The sequence below is a fragment of the Staurois parvus genome, unplaced genomic scaffold (genome assembly GCF_062004578.1).
Source record: "Staurois parvus isolate SC_StPar_1 unplaced genomic scaffold, SC_StPar_1.0 ptg000655l, whole genome shotgun sequence".
NCBI lineage: Eukaryota > Metazoa > Chordata > Amphibia > Anura > Ranidae > Staurois > Staurois parvus.
The window spans coordinates 1,390,182-1,409,710 of NW_028318451.1; the positions used below are offsets into that span (position 1 = coordinate 1,390,182).

General features: G+C 42.3%; 1 protein-coding gene across 3 annotated transcripts in view; it reads left to right on the plus strand.

Annotated features, from left to right (window-relative positions):
* Positions 1-19,529, plus strand: part of HEATR5B (HEAT repeat containing 5B) — a 100,291-nt gene that overhangs the window by 34,055 nt on the left and 46,707 nt on the right. For all 3 annotated transcript variants that reach the window (XM_089694196.1, XM_089694197.1, XM_089694198.1), the window contains exons 15-21: positions 2,455-2,618; positions 2,732-2,907; positions 4,123-4,228; positions 7,694-7,884; positions 8,098-8,257; positions 8,354-8,543; positions 16,233-16,402. In XM_089694196.1, coding sequence (XP_089550322.1) covers positions 2,455-2,618; positions 2,732-2,907; positions 4,123-4,228; positions 7,694-7,884; positions 8,098-8,257; positions 8,354-8,543; positions 16,233-16,402 — 1,157 coding nt within the window. The remainder of the gene's footprint in view (positions 1-2,454; positions 2,619-2,731; positions 2,908-4,122; positions 4,229-7,693; positions 7,885-8,097; positions 8,258-8,353; positions 8,544-16,232; positions 16,403-19,529) is intronic.

The following is a 19,529-nucleotide window of genomic DNA, read 5'->3' on the forward strand; positions in this document are numbered from 1 at the left end:
AAAAAAAAATGATTTCTGGTCTTGCACTTAGTTGCGATGGTCCAACAAGACTCTTGGTCAGCTAGATGGTACAGAGCCAACGTCCTCACTTGTCTGACTCCTCACAAGAACTAACTGCTTCTTTTTCCTACACAAAATCTCTTCCCACGATGGACAAGCCAAGCCTTATTTGGCAAGAGGATTGTATAGACAGCCCCTTAGCAAGGTACGCTGAACGCATTCCTGAGGGAGGGGGGAAATCGGAGTAGAGAGACTGATTTGTTTTGGGGAGAGATACCAAAATGTAGATGCTTGGAGCAGAATGGATGGCCGCGCCCATCTGTGTTCATGATTGTTACACTGAGCACAACAGACCTGGTGTTTATAAAGCCGATTGATCCGTTTTCCCAACAGAGCCCACCTTTGAACTCAGGTGCAGCATACATTGCTATGCAGTTTTCCCTGGTGCATGTTTTGGATCTCTCTTCAATCTGTTCATCTCTGATCTATAGGTTGCTGAACCTTGCACGATACTGACAAAACAGACCTCTGCTGCATTTCTCCTTTGCCACTGATCCATGTGGTGCCTTTAGCCCTGCAGAAAACATTCTCCCTGTTCTTTTATGGTCCCTAAGCACGAGGATGCATGTTTACCTCCACCCTAAGGGCTTTATTATGATGAACGAGGCCTAACCTGTCATGAATGCCCTGATCAATTGTCTTTACAATGCCATAACCATTTTACTTGTTATATTCAGCTGCCTAATGCAGCCTGGCTGGAACTTGTTTCTGGAATTTTTGAGGCATTTCCTGGTTTTCCCTGGGACTGCTCTGTAAAGTTCCCAGATGTCTTTGTGGTCCCCAATAAATGTTCATGGTAAGGGTAATATTTTTTTTTTTTTTTGTGTTCTTGCAAAATCCCTGTAATTGGGGGATACAAATCCAGTTATTCTGTTCTCATTTCCTGGTTGTTGCTATTGCCTTTTGACTGCTTGCTGGTTATCTTGGTACCGAGATCAGCAACTCATCAATTGCGATCTACCGGTTGACCACAGGAAGGTGACAAGGTAGATCACGTTCAAGTCTCCACAGTGTTTCTTCCCCAGAGTGGCAGAGCTGCTCAGAGAAGTGATGAACTCAGGCATGTTAGCCAACTGAGCTCTAAGGCTGGGAAGCTTTCAAATCCAGTCCCCCCAATAACAGCTTGCCCCCTTGTTTACTACCGGCGGTGGGTCGGGACTACTGCTGCCTATGTTCAGCTGTCAGCTTTGACTGCTTTCAGGTCATATAGCTCGGCAAGTTCGGGCTTCTATCCGAACACGCCTGAGCTCATTCCCAGAGTGTACTGTGCTGGTCACCACCCACCCTCTTCTCAAGTCCATCCAAGGTGAGTTTGGATGGCATCATATGAAATGGGAAATGGACAATAGAGGTAGGGCAGCAGGGACCAGAACAAGTAGATTAGCTTCAGTAGGTTTCCTGCACTGTTCTGCATTAGGAAACCACTTTTGTGCCCTCCTGAGCACCCCTGTGGTGTGCCCACCTGAGCATATGTAAGCTTTCCTCCCCCCAGTTGCATATCTTCCTGAACATCCCCCCCCCCCAACCCCAAATGGTGTACCCTTATGAACTCCCCATGCGGTGAGCCCATCAGACCTTTGGGGGTGACCAATTCCTCCCCAGACCTGAAGTGTAAATGAAAGTGAGTGAAGAGTGTTTTTTTGCTGAAGCTAAATTTTGAGGTAGGCTGAGTATATTTTTTTACAGTGACATTAGTTTTACTAGATTTTTCTAAGCTTTCTTCGTGTGGTCTTCACTTTTTATTGTGGTCTTGCTAATTAATTTCTTAAACAAAAAAAAAAATTACACTGCACCCTGGTGACCCTTGATCTCTTCCATGTTGTCAAGGTAGATCTCTGCCTCTCAAAGGTTGCTCACCCCTGTCTTAGTACTTCTAGTGGCTCCTAAGCCTGCATAAAGGGGTATAGGCTATTATGGAAGGAACAATCCCTTTCTGTGTTTGCATAGTGTCTGGCCTTCTAGAGGCAGGGTTTATACCCTTAGCTCTGTGGTTTACCCAAATGAACTATTCCCATAAGGAATTTAACTGTGTGTACAAAAGAAACTCCACTTTTTAATTCAATACCATGCATTAATAATAATCACATTAAGATGTTCCCTTTCACCTCTATAACTAAAAATGTTAACAAGGTACAGCCGTACTTTTAAAAGAGGTTTTCTAAGAAAGTTTAAGTTGTCGTGCTTTCGTTGAGTGTTTGTGTATACAGCATATGCTGCCAAAAAATATTACCCTCTAACACAAGTTTTTTTCTTTTTAATGTTTTGTTCATAGACATACACATGTGGTAAGAGTCAGGTCTGGACTTCACACAACCATTGTATCTTAGTGCAAATTAATAAACGTGTTTTGTTTTCTTGTGAAAATGTCATGTAAGTACATATCTCTTTATAAAGGTAACTTCAGTGTGCTTCTCCGCGAGTTGGTTGCTGAATTCACCTTAACTGACAACTCTTCCAACACAACTACTTCTTTACTTCGTTCTCTGTGTCACTATGATGACAGTGTTTTGCTCGGCTCCTGGCTGCAAGAAACAGACCACAAATCCATTGAGGATCAGGCAAGGCTATATTAATATTAGTAGTACTTCTTTTTTTAACAGTTCTGTGATATCTTGGTGGCATATACACTATCCAAAACAATTGTTTAACTTGAGCTTTAAATGCTGTTTAGCTACAACCTAACAGTGCCTCTGGAAGCGGAGCTCTGGAGCATGACCCATCCTCCATCTACCTGCGCATTCCAGCTGGTGAAGCTGTTCCTGGTCCCCTTCCTCTCGGTGTTTCAGTCATTGATGCCTCCGTGGCTCTCTTTGGAGTGGTGTTTCCTCATGTGTCATTTAAACACAGGTCAGTGCTTCTTTTCACTGTTTAAATAATAAATGACATAAGCAAGAGCTGTTTTATTTTAAAATATATGTCAAAGCACAAAAATACATTCAGTACATCTGAGAAATTCAAAAACATTTCCACTTGATTGTTTAAAAATGCTACAGGAACAGAAAAATGCCTGTTGATACCAGAAATTCAGTGAGCTGCTAATTTTCTGTAGTGAACTGGCAACATTGCCTCTGCTGCACTGAAATCTCAAGCAAAGCTGTGACTCTTAAGTGAATTTCACCCCTGCTAGATTAGAGAACACCTCCCTCTTTTCCTAAACTGTAAGAAGGGAGTGTTCAGTAATCTAGCAAGCGCTGGCAGCACTACTTGGAGTTTTAACACTGTAGCCAGAAACCACTTTTATTACTCCCTGTAATATCATATGGGTGATAGACTGCGTTTTGTAGACCAGCAAACTAGACTTCTTAACAGGATGTTAGTAGCTCACTGAAGTCAGTGCCCACTGGGCAGCTCAATCAGTATTTTTCTATACTTCATTTTAACGTGATAGAACATGGGAAATGTATACATTGTGCTGAGAGCACTACTTGAAATTTTAGCACTCTAGCTAGAAATGTCTTTTATTACTCCTTGTGACATCATCACTAGCTTGTAAAATGCTAACATTGGCAGCTGCCCTCAATAATACATTCTCAGCAGTGTTTTACAGGGAAAGAAATCACAGCAGAGTAGGAAAGTGAAGGGGATGGGGGATAAGCCGAGTTAGGAGCACACTGTAGGCAGTGGGCATCTGGCACATCAGCCAGTATTTTTTTCTGTACTTGCAGCATCTTTAAATGGATAACACTTGGGGAAATGTATGTATCTAGCTTTAAATGAATAAATCATTTGACAGCTAAATATGTAATGAATCTATTTGAACTTTAATTATACTACCTAAATGCCTTGCACAACATTTAAATTTTATTGCATGTTGGTGTCTCTTATTTTAGCAACCACCTGATGTGCATATTGAACCTGTGACTGAGATTTATTTCTAATCCATATGTGGCTATTGGGTTTTGCATTTAATTTGATGTTTTGCAGCTGCAGCACTTTATAAGCCCTATAAATGCTGCTGACATAAGTATTAAACAGGTCCTTGTGAGTATGAAGATAAAGTGTGGCTATTCTGCAGCATGAGTCTCATTATAACTGGATATTTGGCTGTGTTTTCTCCTCTAGATTACAAATGTTGGATCATTTTGCTGAGTGTGTGAAACAGGCTAAAGGAGTTCGCCAGCAGTCTGTGCAGCTCAATATTTTCACAGCTGTGCTTAGTGCACTCAAGGTACAGATACCACAATATGAAAATGCAGAGTACTTGCCATATTTCTAGCTAAACCTGTGGGAAAAGCAACTTTACTGTATTTTTTAGCTTTTGCCAATGCATTCATGTCATGTCAAGCCATAACATTTCTAAAAATTGCATAGTGCTCATGTTATTGAAAAATGCCATAGTTGTGGTGCAAAATGTTGATTTTAAGCTGTATTGTAATGTTTATGAAGCATTCAGTCAAATATATCTTTCTTCAATGGTATGAGTTGAAGAGACAAAAAGCCATAGATGTGTTATTTTGTATTATGGTTAATTGTACAATTGCAAATGTCAGGTTTTCAAGACTCTCTTGAATCTTAATAATGCTTTGATCACACCACTAAAGCATACACTGCTTTTGGATTTTGTAGTTGTCTATTAAAAAGAAACAAATTAAGAGATGAGTAAGATGGCTCCCCCCCCCCACCCCGCATGTCAAAGCCAGGCTACTCTGAACCAAGAGCAAAAACAGTAGGATTCCCATGAATAAAAGCTCATCTTTCTATATGTGCCAGGCACAGTGATCCCATGGTGTCACAACTGAAAATGTTTGACCCAGTTATCTTAAAGGGCAACTCAACTTAAGTGGAAAAAATATAGCAAGTAAACTAATATAGCATATACAGTGGTTACATAAGCAATATTGTGATACAACATTAAAATTACTTTTTCTTTGACACTGCAGCTGCTGTAATTTTCAGTAAAATCAATACAATGTGGTCTCTGGAGGCATTTTGTACACCGTTGGTGTACAGAATACCTTCAGAAATCTAATCTCCTGCTTGTGTGAAGAGCAACCAGCATACAAGTCCGGTTTTCGACATCCTCTGCAACAGAAATGTCATTTTGTAGTGATACTTTCATAGGACCTATTCACATTTTTTTTTTTGTATTTTTACGTTTACACAGGCTGTGCATTTGGGGAGCCCATTTATTTGAATGGGCTTCCGTATATGAGCCCAAAGCACCTTTTTTGGTATGGAGAGTCGTACAAGTTTTTCATCACGTGTTTTGCCTTGATTGTTGGACAAATACAGCAAAATCGCATCATGTTTGGGGTGCCATTAGGAAATTATGCCCATGTTTTAAGACCAGCCAAGTATGAATGGGGTCTAAGGATTATTCACATTCCAAAAGATTGAGACACTGAAGCGTCTCATTGGAACACTCCAAGTGCACCTGCTGATTAAAATGAATTATTTCCATTCAGAATCAGTGTCCAAAAAATATCATGGAACAAATACAGTTTTTTTTAATGCAGAGCAAAAAAGGTAGGGATTTGTAAGAACATTTTATTAAAAACCTTACAATGTACGTTGATCACCCAGAGGGGATTTTTTTTGTCTCAACAAAAGTAGGGTTACTCTCTAGAGCCAGATTTTATTTAACTTTTTAAATAGTTTGTTTGGACAGAGCTGGTCCAAAAAACTATTTACGTAACATTTGCAGTGCCTGGGAGCGCTATATAAACTGTTTGTGACATAATCAGCCTGCCTCTCCACCTCAGCCAATCAGAGGAAGCTTTGTATCTATTCATAGAATACAATGATTCATCTGAATTGCTGAGCAGTGATCAACCCAACACAATTTTGTTCCGGGAACGGGACGGGTATGTCTTGTATTGCTGCTGGAACACAGCATTGTATGCTTTATGTGGCCGTGGCAAGAGCCGCTACAACTCCAGAGAGAGAAATATAATTTTACCCCTGTACAAATCATTCGTAAGACCTCATCTGGAATATGCAGTTCAGTTTTGGGCACCAATTCACAAAAAACTTTGGGGAACTGGAGAAAGTACAGAGAAGGGCAACCAAATGGGTAAGAGGCATGGAGGAGCTCAGCTATGAGAAAAGATTAGAGGAACTGAATTTATTCCTTGTGATAGAGGAATCCCTACCAAACACAGCAGGTTTGTTAGCTCAGTTTTCTCTACAGCAGTTAAGCTTATAAGTGTTTTTAGGACTTGTGTAGATGGGCAAATGGTGCATGCTTTTAAGTGCATTCAGCTTGCATTACAGGTCCTTTTGAGTTCCATGAAATGGGTTTCCTTACTTCCTTTTGACCTTTTTTTCTAAGCTCCTTCAAAGCTGCTTTTACATTTTTTTGATCTATTTGGGGAGAAAAATAGTTCTGGTGTATACAAGTGTCAGTGTATACAAGCCTTTAACCACTTCCTGTCCGGACACTTTTACCCCCTTCCTGTCCAGGGCAATTTTCAGCTTTCAGCGCTATCACACTTTGAATGACAATTGCGCGGTCATGCAACACTGTACCCATATGAATTTTTTACCATTTTTTTGAGACAGATAAAGCTTTATTTTGGTGTTATTTATTCACTGCTGGGATTTTTATTTTTTTTACTATGTAAATGAAAAAGTCCAAAAATTTTGAAAAAAAGTGTTTTTTTTAATAACATTTGGCAAATAAATAATATTTCATCATAAATCTTGGCCAAAATTTATTCCGTTATTTTTTTAGTAAAAAAAAAAAATCCAAATTAGTTTAAAACCAAAAATTATAATTTTTAAACATTTTTTTTTTACATTTTTATTTTATTATTTTTATATTATTATTTTTTATTTTATTTTTTACATACTGTCACCCTAGCAGTACAGTGTCACCATGGTGACACTGTACTACTTGTGGGGGGCAATGAAGATTTTTTTTTTTTTACACTGATTGCTTTTACACCCATATAGGGTGTAAAAGCAATCATTTCTCTTTCTCTCTGTCTGCATTCTTGCAGTCATTGAGAAATACTGAGTGAGCTGTGATTGGTCACAGCTTGTCACATGGTACAAGGCTGTTGTGAATAGCCTTGTACCATGTGACCTCTGTGATCATTCACAGATTTCACACGTAGTAAGCAATGATGTCACAAGTGACATCTTGCTTACTACTTTGCATGTGATCACTGATTGGCCAATCAGTGATCACATGATCGGGACCTCGTACAGAGGTCCCGTCCGACGATCGGTGTTTCACTGTGTCCGGAGGACACAGCGGGCACCGGATCGCGGTGGTGCGCGCTCCCAGGGAGCGCACACAGCTAGAAAAGGCAGGTGCCGTTTAGGAACGGCAACCCGCCCCTGGACTGCCACCGCCCTGCCGTTTATAAACAGCAGGCGGACGGCAAGAGGTTAAAGTAGAAAGCATGGCAGGTACAGAAATGCCATATTCTGTGTGGCTTTGGGATTTGTAGATATGCCAAGGACTTGCCAGCATTGATACAAACTGAATAGATTGTTTCGGGGTGTCCTCCTATTATATAATTTAGGTAACTCTAAAGGAGATTGTATAGTTTATGGCCAGCTTAAGCTCTGGACACTTTATTGTGGACAAATATAATTAGTTTATAATTCAGAGGAACTATTATATGAGGCATTTATAGTTTAGTGGAAGGCTCTGCTATTTACATTTTTATTCTCTGTTATCTAGGGTCTTGCAGAAAACAAGAGCTCTCTGGGTCCAGAAGAGGTAAGAAAATCAGCCTTGACATTGGTTATGGGTGCCCTGGATAATCCTAACCCTATCCTGAGATGTGCTGCTGGAGAGGCCTTGGGCAGAATGGCTCAAGTGGTTGGAGAAGCATCATTCATTGCTAGGATGGCACAGTTCAGTTTTGACAAGTGAGTTTGAATGGCTGAAAAATATTAAATGCATGCTGTACCATACTTTCACTGCCTACTCTAGTCCATTGTCTTAGACTATTTCAGTCTTTAAAACGTTATGGAAGAAAGCTTATGCTTACATTTTCTTTAAAAATTGAACCGTTCTTGTGTAAAACTCTGATTACTGATGAAGGTGGTTTTTTTTTTTTTTTCGATGTTAAAATCATCTAGGTTGAAGTCGGCTAGGGATGTAGTGTCTAGAACAGGCCATTCTCTTGCACTTGGCTGTCTACATCGTTATGTTGGCGGAATTGGGTCAGGGCAGCATCTAAAGACAAGTGTCAGTATTCTCTTGGCTTTGGCTCAGGATGGTACTTCACCTGAAGTTCAGGTGAGGAAATCTTCTAAAGCTGTTAAAAAACAAAGAAAACATGTATTTTTTGTTATGCTTGTAAACTGGATGCATTTCCTTTTTGTTTATTTGTAGACATGGTCTCTTCATTCACTTGCCTTAATAGTTGACTCAAGTGGTCCAATGTATCGTGGCTATGTTGAACCAACACTGTCTTTGGTGCTTACACTTCTACTGATGGTCCCACCTTCACATACAGAGGTGCACCAGTGTCTGGGTCGCTGCTTGGGGGCTATCATCACAACTGTTGGACCAGAGCTACAAGGTAAGCTCCTATATACCAATGTGTGCTGCAACTAGCCAATTTGTCTCTGTTGGGTTTATTTACTAAAGCTGGAGAGTGCAAAATCAGGCTCATTTCTGCATAGAAACCAATCAACTTCCAGGTTTTATTTCCAAAGCTTAATTGAACAAGCTGAGGTTAGAAGCTGATTGGTTTCTATGCAGACGTGAGCCTGACTTTGTATTCTCCAGCTTTCGTAAATAAACCCCTATGTCTCTACAAACTATTTAGATCATGGTCTGCATTTTTATCCCTTACATTCATTTTATCATGACCTGGGTTAACATTACATATTTTCATATGCAGAGGTTAAACTGCTTTCCTTCTGGACACAAAAATGTACCCCCTCATATATCCCCCCGTGATCTCCTTCTCTCAGAGGTGAATAAATTCATTTCAACTGATCTTTTCTCCTTCTCCCTCAAACTGAACTACTAGTATAGATATTAAACACACAAAACAATGTAGTTTTGTGTTCAGTTATAAACCATTTTTTAACTGCAAAATAATTTAATAGTTCACTAGGGACAAAGAGAAGGAAAATTTATTAAATACCTTCTTCAGCTCTATGTATATAAAGGAGCATGGAGGAGTCCATAATGGGGATGATATTGACACAGCCCCAAATGATCCACAATGGTTCAAAATTGATATGGTCCAAAAATATTTAGACAGAATAAAGGTGAATAAAGCACATGGACCAGATACATACAGTTGCAAGAAAAAGTATGTGAACCCCTTGGGATTACGTGGAGTTTTGCATGAATTGGGCATAACGTGCTCTGAACGTCATCTAAGTCACAACAATAGAAGAACACAGTCTGCTGAACATAATACTGCACAAACATTAGATGTTGCCATGGTTTAATTACACATAACATGTAAATATTCACAGTGCAGGGAGGAAAAAGTATGTGAGGCCCTAGCTTAATGACTTCTCCCAGAGCTAATTGGAGCCAAGAGTGAGCCAACCTTGATTCCAATCAGTGTGATGATATTGGATGTGTTGCTGACAGCTGCCCTGCCCTTAAAAAACACACACCTGTTTTGGGTTTACTGGTTTCCAGAAGCACTGTCTGATGTGAACCATGATCCGCAGAAAAGAGCTCTCAGAAGATCTACGATCAAGAATTGTTGACTTGCGTGAAGCTGGAAAGGGTTACAAAAGTATCTCCAAAAGCCTTGATGTTCATGTGTCCACGGTAAGACAGACTTTCTACAAATGGAGAAAGTTTAGCACTGTTGCTACTCTCCCTAGGTGTGGTCGTCCTGTAAAAATGACTGCAAGAGCACAGCGCAGAATGCTGCATGAGGTAAAGAAGAATCCCAGAGTGTCAGCTAAAGACCTACAGAAATCTCTGGCACATGCTAACATTTTTGTTGACACATCTACAATAAGGCAAACATTAAACAAGAATGGAGTACATGGGAGGACACCACGGAGGAAGCCATTGCTGTCCAAAAAGAATATTGCAGCACGTTTGAAGTTTGCAAAAGAGCACCTGGATGTTCCACAGCACTACTGGCAAAATATACTGTGGACAGATGAAACCAAGATTGAGTTGTTTGGGAAGAACACACAACACTATGTGTGGAGAAAAAAAGGCACAGCACACCAACATCAAAACCTCATCCCCACTGTAAAACATGGTGGAGGGAGCATCATGGTGTGGGGCTGCTTTGCTGCCTCAGGGCCTGGACGGATTGTTGTCTTTGATGGGAAAATGAATTCCAGAGTTTATCAAGACATTTTGTAGGAAAACGTACGACCATCTGTCCGCCAACTGAAGCTCCGCAGAGGATGGGTGATGCAACAGGACAATGACCCAAAGCATACAAGTAATTCAACAAAACAATGGCTGCAACAGCACAGAGTACGCCTTCTGGAGTGGCCCAGTCAGAGTCCTGACCTCAACCTGATTGAAATGCTGTGGCATGACCTTAATAGAGCGATTCACACCAGACATCCCAAGAATATTGCTACACTTAAACAGTTTTGTGAAGAGGAGTGGTCCAAAATTACTCCAGATCGTTGTGCAGGTCTGATCTGCAACTACAGGAAACGTTTGGTTGAGGTTATTGCTGGCAAAGGAGGGTCAACCAGTTATTAAGTCCAAAGGTTCACATACTTTTTCCTCCCTGCACTGTGAATGTTTACATGTTATGTGCAATTAAACCATGGCAACATCTAATGTTTGTGTAGTATTATGTTCAGCAGACTGTTCTTCTATTGTTGTGACTTAGATGATGTTCAGAGCACATTTTATGCCCAATTCATGCAAAACTCCACGTAATCCCAAGGGGTTCACATACTTTTTCTTGCAACTGTACAACCATGGGTCCTAAAGGAATTGAGTTCTGTCGTTTCAAAGTAATTGTTTCTATTTATTAGGGACTTTTTAATGACTGGTATAGTACCACTGGACTGGCGTAAGGCCAACGCGGTGTCTATATTTAAAAAGGGGTAACTATAGACCTGTTAGTTTAACTTCTGTAGTTGGGAAGATACTGGAGAGTTTAATAAAAGACCACATAGATGGGTTTTTGCTAGAAAAAAAAAAATATTTAAGCAACAGACAACATGGATTTATGAAAGAAAGAAGTTGTCAAACAAATCTGATTTCTTTTTATGAGAAGGTAAGCAGAACCTTTAGACAACGGAGTGGCTGTGGACATAGTATACTTTGATTTTGCAAAAGCGTTTGACACAGTTCCCCAAACACGGCTAATGTGTAAGGTAAAGTCTACAGGCTTGGAAAAATCAGTTTGTAAATGGATAGAAAACTGGCTAAAAGACCGTATTCAGAGAGTAGTGGTTAAGGATTCATACTCTGAATGGTCTAAGGTTTTTAGTGGTGTACCCCGAAGTTCAGTGTTGGGACCCTTACATTTTAATATATCTATAAATGATATAGGGTTTGGGATTAAAAGTACCATTTCAGTGTTTGCAGATGACACCAAGCTATGCAGTGGAATAACATCCTTACAGGATATCTCCAATTTACAAGCCGACCTCAGTGCACTGTTTGATTGGGCAACTATGTTGCAAATGAGATTTAATGTTGATTAATGTAAAGTTATGCACTTGGGGGCTAAAAATATGCATGTATCATACATATAAGGGGGAGTACAACTGGGGGAATCAGTGGTGGAAAAAGATGAGTGTGAGAAAAATCCTTTCTTGTATTAAGAAATATGGACTACAGAGAGAGAGATATATTATTTTGCCCCTATACAAATCATTAGTAAGACATCATCTGGAATACACCGTTCAGTTTTGGGCACCAGTTCACAAAACAGATAAGGGGAACTGGAGAAAGTGCCGAGAAGGGCAACCAAAATGGATAAGAGGCATGGAGGAGCTCAGCTATGAGGAAAGATTAGTAAAAATGCATTTATTCTCTCTTGAAAAGGGGAGATTAAGGGGGTATATGATAAACATATATAAATACATAAGTGGTCCAAATGGTGAACTTGGCATAGCGTTTAAGGTCATCACAGAGGACAAGTGGGCACTCTTTACATGTGGAGGAAAAAAGATTTAACCTGCAGATATGAAAAGACTTCGTCACAGTAAGAATTTTGAAAATTTGCAATAGACTCCCCTCAAGAGTTGGTTCAAAGTAGATTGTTTTAAAAAAACAAAAAAGCTCATAATATAACTGGATACTAATAGTTATAGGTAAAGTTGATCCAGGGAATGTCCGGTTTGCCTTTTAGGGGATCAGGAAGGATTTTTTTTTTCTTCTGCTGGAGAAGATTGGACCATGCTTTATTAGCTTTTTTTGCCTACCTCTGGATCAACTGTGGATATGGCATAGTGAATATAGTTTTCTATTTTGTGGTTTTTTTTTTTTTTTTTTTTCTCTGTTGGTTGAATGGATGGGCTTCGTGTCTTTTTTTTTTTTTTTTTTTTTCCAACTAGATGTCCATAGGGGTAAGCAGGGTTTTGTGACTGTGATGCTTAGATGCAGCTGACCTAATCAAACAGCTTGGTAGGCCTTTGAGAGGATGTTGTCTCCTTGGTCCTTTGCAGGGCACTGTGATCGGTGACGTTTCTGGAGGTCAGAGCATGCTCTGGCCCAATGTAGAACATCTAGGGAGAGGTTGTTTGAAACCCACCCTTAAGCTACATCTACTTTAGCAACAGGTGTCCCCAGGTCTCCTGAGCCTGATTCTTTCTCAGGAGGGCTTTAATTCAGAGGTCTACTAATCCCTTTGCATGAAGGTGCGCCCCCATTTCTTCATATGGGGTACTAATTGTGCAGTCTTAGAATTTACTTGGCACTTATGTGCATGGAAGTCCCCCTTTTTAGCCCTCAGGCTAATCCCTTACCAATGGTGCCACCTTTCCTAGTCTGTCTGGGGGTCTCCCCACCTTGGATCCCCTTCCCTGAACTCTGATGATATTTTGTGTTCTAGAGCCCTATCCCATATGGGTCCCTTGTCTGAGACAGGAATAACCCTTCATGGTGTGTTATGCTCCTCAGGGTTCTTCCACTCCATTCCACTCGGACCTGCATCATCAGTATCCCTTTTGGCACATATGTTGCTTCTCAGAGCATTGACTCTTATGTTCAGCCTAGTGTCCTCTTCTAGCATCTCCATTGTTGGGGTCCCAGGTGTCCTTGTGCAAAGAGAGTCAGCTTTATGGATCCTTGCAGTTAGCACCTTTCTGATAGTCTTGATTCCTCCTAAGGTCTGCTGTGGTCACTCTTGCTGGGTTCCAACACTGACCACCTGCCTCATGTAGGTCATCCCTCAAAAAACCCACACCTGGAACAATTTTCATTCCCTCATTATCAGACAAGTGGTCCCTCCTTAAACAGTGTGGGGGTTGGGGGGGGGGGTGTAACCTCCCTTTGCATGGTTTCTCTTTCACTGGCGCTCTCCTGGCTTCTTTCTGCCTCCTTCCTTGCAGTTTCTGGTCTGGTATCCGAGTAGGCCTGTGGTCCTGTCTCTGCAGATCGGGTAGTTCCTGCTGTAATTCTCTAACCAAATCAGTCTTATCAGTGTCAGAGCATTCCACTTGCTGGAGTTCACTACATCTCTGAGGCTACCATTTAATCCCTCAGAACATAGAACATTCATGCTGAAGGACCTCCACCTTGACTATGTTTTCCTGTTTCAGACTCTGATAGATACCATGTAAGTGTTGTGGTGTCTCAGAGATGAAGTGAGAGTCCCCATCTTTCCCTATCCGACAAAGAAAGTTGCCTGACACCTGTGCTAGACCATGCCATTTAGGTAGACCCTGCTCATATGGTGCTTCAGAGGACTTTTGCCTTGCTACTTGGAATTCCTCAACCAGTAGCATCTGCACAGAAAGGAGCAATGTGTGCACCTGGCTGTGGTACAGGTCCTTAGCAGTAAAGTTGAGATCTTTTCTTGAAAGCTCTGTGTCTTCCTGGATTGCAAGCAGGACATCTAGCTCTCTGCTGCAGGTACCCTCTGCTAATGGCATAGTTTGTCCAGAGGACTTTGTGGGACTTGTAGGGGAACTAGGAGCTTTTGAAAATTATAGTCAACGTTTTGTTTTCTAGGCTGCCAGGGGGCAAGGGTATGAGAGGAGATGTTTGGGTTCTTTCATCTTCATTGTACCCTGGAGGTCCCTTCTCACCTCTCTGAGGCTGAGGCCTAGTTTTGCATTCCTGCCTACCCATGTGGTGGTGCCTTCCTTCCATCACGCTAAGGTGGGCTCAGGGATCTCCTGAGTGGGCTATTAAGTTGTGATCAGGGGTCTCCTCAAGCCCTTGTGGTCTATTAAGTTGCTATAATGTACATTATACATCCTGGCATACATTTCTTAGTGCGTTTTGTTGTCTGGGTAGGCAAAACTTTCCTTTAGTCACTTTTTTCCCCCTTGTTGGGAGACTGCAATTGTTCCACCTGTTTTTGGTGACTTGTGGTTCATCAGTTTCTTGCTAGCTCAGATTGGGTGTTCTTTCTATGTAAAGTCATTTCGTTCTGGTGGTGACCACCTCCATCCTGTTCTAGAGCATCAGGTTAATCCTCCCTGCTCTTCCCTTGGTCTAGTTGGCAAGTTACCCTACTTAGTACGGAGTGGTCATTTCATCCTTTCAGATTTGCGTGTTTGATCCTTCAAAGGGATCCTAGTGTGCAGGGGATCCCTAGCCCTCCTAATGAGGCTTGTAGGGTTTTTTTCACTGTTGATGAGCTCTCAATTGGACATCCTAACTGTATCTGTATTCCTGTGTCCCTCAATGAACAGAAATGAAAATAGGATTCTTGTACTTCAATTGGAGTTTACTAGGGGACCCTCTGTGTGCTTTTATGCATTTAATGCATCTTTGCCACTAAACTGAGGCATGCTTGGGAGAGGAGGGCTTCCATCTTCACCTTGTCTATTTGAGTCAGCCCTGGCACAGAGCTCTGAAGGGACAGCATGAATATGCCATCCCTTCAGAGCGCATGCATTGGTAACATTAGGGGTTCAGAAACAGTGAACATCTCCTAAACAGTACACAGGTGTTCCTCTGTCCTTTGGATCCCTTTTCTTCTCTATCTACACCTCTCTTGATAACCTCCCACAGCTTTCAATACCATCTCTATGCCGATGAGGCCAAACTCTGTCTCTACTCCTCGCCTCACTCCTTCACTCTCCTCTCGCATTACTAATTGACGCATCGGCATGGATGTCACACCATTTCCTTAATATAAAGCTTTCTAACTCTAGGCTAGTAATATTCTCCTCTCTGACTTTTCCATCAAGATCAATAATACAACTATCTATCCCTCCCTTTATGACAGGATACTAGGTAACATCCTAGAGTCTGACCTGTCCTTTCAGCCCTAAATCCAATCACTGTCAAAAGCTTGTAGACTTCACCTCTGAATAATCTCTAAAATTTGCCCCTTTTTAACGAATCAAATGAAGCTACTCATTCGCTCCCTTGTTATCTCTCGCCTTGACTATTGCAACTCCCTTCTCATACCTTTACACAGGATATCCCCCTTCAGTCCATTATGAATGCCGCTGCCAGATTCCTCTACCTTACCATCCGCTCAGCGTTTTCCACCCTTCTTTGCCAATCCCTCCACTGGCTTCCGATTGCCCAGTAAATTTAATTCAAGATACTAACAAAAACATACAATGTCAATCACAACTCTGCCCCAAGCCACATCACCAATCTTGTTTCAAAATATCTCCCAAACTGTCTTCTGCTTTCCTCCCAAGACCTCCTGCTCTCTAGCTTTTATGTCTCCTCCTCTCATGCTTGTCACCAGGACTTCTTCATAGCCTCTCCCATGCCCTGGAACTCTCTATCTTGATCTGTCTGGCTATCTTCTACTCTGTCTACCTTTTTTAGGCAATCCCTGAAAGCTCATTTCTTCAAGGAAGCCTATCCTGCCTCCACCTAACAACTCAACTTTTAATTCTTCTGTCAGCTCCTCCTTTACGGTTATTACCTGTTGTACCACTTGTCCATCCTATTAGATTGTAAGTTCTTAGGAGCAAGGCCCCTTTAACCCTCTTGTATTGTATTTTAACTGTACTGTCTCCCTTTATATTGTAACGTGCTGTACAAACTGTTGGTGCTATATTAATCCTGTATAATAATAATGTTATGTTGTGTACCTAATGCATATATAAATTGCTAATGCTTCTTCAGTGAACTAACTGATGTAAACTTTAATTTCCCATAACAGGCAATGGGGCCACAATATCAACCATTCGTTCCTCTTGCCTCGTGGGCTGTGCCATCATGCAGGATCATTCAGACTCATTGGTCCAGGCTGCTGCTATTTCCTGCCTTCAACAGCTTCATATGTTTGCTCCTCGGCATGTCAACTTGTCCAGCTTGGTCCCTTGCCTCTGTGTAAGTAATTTTGCTGTTGTTGTTGCCCCCACCCCCCTCATAGTTTTTAATGTGTTTCAAGCCTGTTACACACAGGAGTAAAAATGTTCAACAGCCGTTTTGTTGGGTGACAATTTAGGTACTCTTGTTTCTTAATATGCACCTGCTAAGAACACCCTGGACCTACCAAGGTACTATGTATAAATGTTGTATTATTATCTTGGCAACCTTTAGATGGACAGAGGGAGGGGGAGGGTGGAGTGGAAGTACAGGGTTCTCCTTCACCTATGGAAGGAGAGGAGATGCCCTTGCATGTGCAGGTATCAAAGGCATGCGTATTTGATGTTCTGTAATTACTGAGTGTAATGATGATGTTTGGTCATTGTCGGAGGTCACTCACAGTGCTGGGAGGGTGGAGCAGACATGGTCTCTGGCTGTAGAGCATAGGGATGGTCTGAATAGGCCCTTACCTTGCTCCGGCCCAGAGGATTCTGCCTCAATAACCCCCAGAACAGCTGGCTGGTACTTGTGGTCCCATTGCTCAGCCATCATTGAATACTGATCAAAGCATTGCAACATACAGCAGGTCAGCTGTGAATTCCCCTGCTGAGAAAGGTAAACAAAAGCTTAACAGGGACAATGAGAATCTGGGCTTGAAACCTCCACAGGCAGGGGGCCTAAGGGACATGTATTGAAGTTGTCCCCTGATACTGTTTCTGTAGATTCATGTGAAATCACTAGATTCAGAGCTAATGTGATACACCATAATTAGGGGCTTAGCTCGATTCACACACAACAGCCCAGCTCAACACGTCATGGCCAAGAGCAATACACCTGAATTGGGAGATCTAATTCTTGATTGGTTAGCTGACATGCAGGGAGTGGGCTTAGTCCTTCAGCTCAAATGACCTTTCTTCTCCATCCAGGTACATAAGCTGCTGGCATTGTTTGTGGTATATGGTGTCTGGGTTCAGGGAAACCCTGTGAGGGCACAGCATGCCATCCAAAAGGCGGGCAGCAGGGTGTATGCTTCTTTCATGCCTTCAGCCCACATTGTCTCGCAGGAGGTGCAGACAGATGGTGCCAAAGAGATGGAGGGAATTCCACTGTCAGGGGTTCAGAGGTCCCTCAGGGTTTGGGTGTCACCAGTAGTCCTGGTCTCCAAAAGGGATCAGACGACCAGACTTTGTGGGAACCTTGAAAAACTGAATGCCATCTTTGTGGTTGTAGCCTGCCACATGCCCAGGAACCATGAGTGGTTGGAACAGCTTTCAGGTTCCCACTGTCTTACCATCATGGACCTGAGCAGAGGGTATGGCCTAACCCCTCTAACACAAGAGGCTCAGGACAAGTCGACCTTCCCCACCCCATGTGGCTTGACTGAATTTACGGTAATGCTAGTTGGGGTCGAAAACACACCAACCACCTGCCTGGGGGTCATAAATGACCCAAAGGGAGGGGTGGAACCTTGTGCAGTTGCCTACTTTAGGAGCATTGTAATGTTCAGCCCTGCATGGGGAGAACACCTTGGGCTTCTGTCGCCAGTCCTGAACTAATTGCGAATGCCTAGTTTGACAGACAAACACTGTAACTGTCAGAGGGGCATGTCAGAGGGTCAGTACCTGGAACAGCCAGTAGGAAGAGCCACCCAGTGATCTGGAACTGGGAATGCTGAGGCAATCATGGCCTGGCCTACTCCTCAATCCAAAAGACAGATTATGTTCTTCCTGGGTACAGCTGGCTACAATAGGATGCTGGTGTGCAACTATAGTGGCTCAGCTGAACCTGTGACTGATCGACCAGATGGGAAACAGGAGAAAATGGCGTCTTTGACACCAGCCTGTAAGAAGGACCACCCAACGAAGGTACTGATTGGTGCACCTGGGACACACCTGGACCTGGCCCTGGGATTCATCGGTCCGGTTCCAGCTCACACTGACGTCACTACCTTTTGGATCAGGTGCAGTCCTGAGACAGGAGAGGAATATCTCATGCTCTACTTATGCAGGAAATTACATCCTAGTAAGTTAGCATATGCCACCCCTGAACAGAGGTGCCCTGTTGATCCAGGGAATATCCGATTGCCTCTCGGGGGATAAGGAAGGAATTGTTTTCCCAGCAGGTGCAAATTGGATCATGCTTTGCTGTTTTTTTTTGCCTTCCTCTGGATCAACTGTGGGTATAGGATTATAACTTTTTTTTTTTTTTTTTTTTTATATGGTTGAACTGGAAGGACTTTTGTCTTTTTTTCAGCCAGACTAACTATGTAACTATGTGATCAGGTGGGCATCATGGAAGCTGCCACGTTATCAGGGTGGTTACAGCTGACTGGCACTCACCCATCACAACCCACTATCTTGGCCCTACAGTGTTGCTGAGCAGCATACTCCTCAGGAGGATCTGGTTCTCCAGCAGTGCAGTTGAGCCAGTCCGAACAAAGGTGAATGCCTTGGCAAGTAGGATTTTTGACTTGCCAGTAAAATTTGTTTCTTGGAGTTCCCTCCCCTCTTGTACTTTCTATTGCTTGCTACAAACTAAGGTTAGCTGTGAGTGGAACAGTTTATATAGGGGCTGTTCCTGTAGCTGCCTGTTTGCCAGCATCCAATCCCCTGCATATAACCCATGGTTAACCACTTGCTGACCGCATTACTTAGATATATGGTGGCAGCACAGCTTTTCTGTGCTGGTTCACGTACCTAGTATGTGATCAGTGCTTCCAAGTAGGGTGTGCGCCCATCATCCCAGCTGTGCTGTGATTCGTTACAGCACAAGCCAATCAGCAGGTCCTAGCTAATGATTGACCTCCAGGACTTGCTGATTGGTTCAGATATTCCCAGACAGAGCTCTATGATGAGCTCTATCACAGAGGTCTGTACAGTGGCAGGCAGTCTTGTTGTTTTTTTTTTTCATTCCCTGCTAAGGGAAAAAAATAGCAAGATGCCTTGGTAAAATCAGCACACAGTACACACATTAACACTTCCTAGGCACACAGTTAACCTTTTGATTACCCCAGATGTTAACCCCTTGCTATATTATTAGCACTGATCACTTTTAGTTTCGCTGGTGATGTTAGTGTCAGTCAATTCGTATTCACTGTCAGATTGTCCGTTGCACTATCACAGTCCCGCTATATGTCGCTGGTCACCAC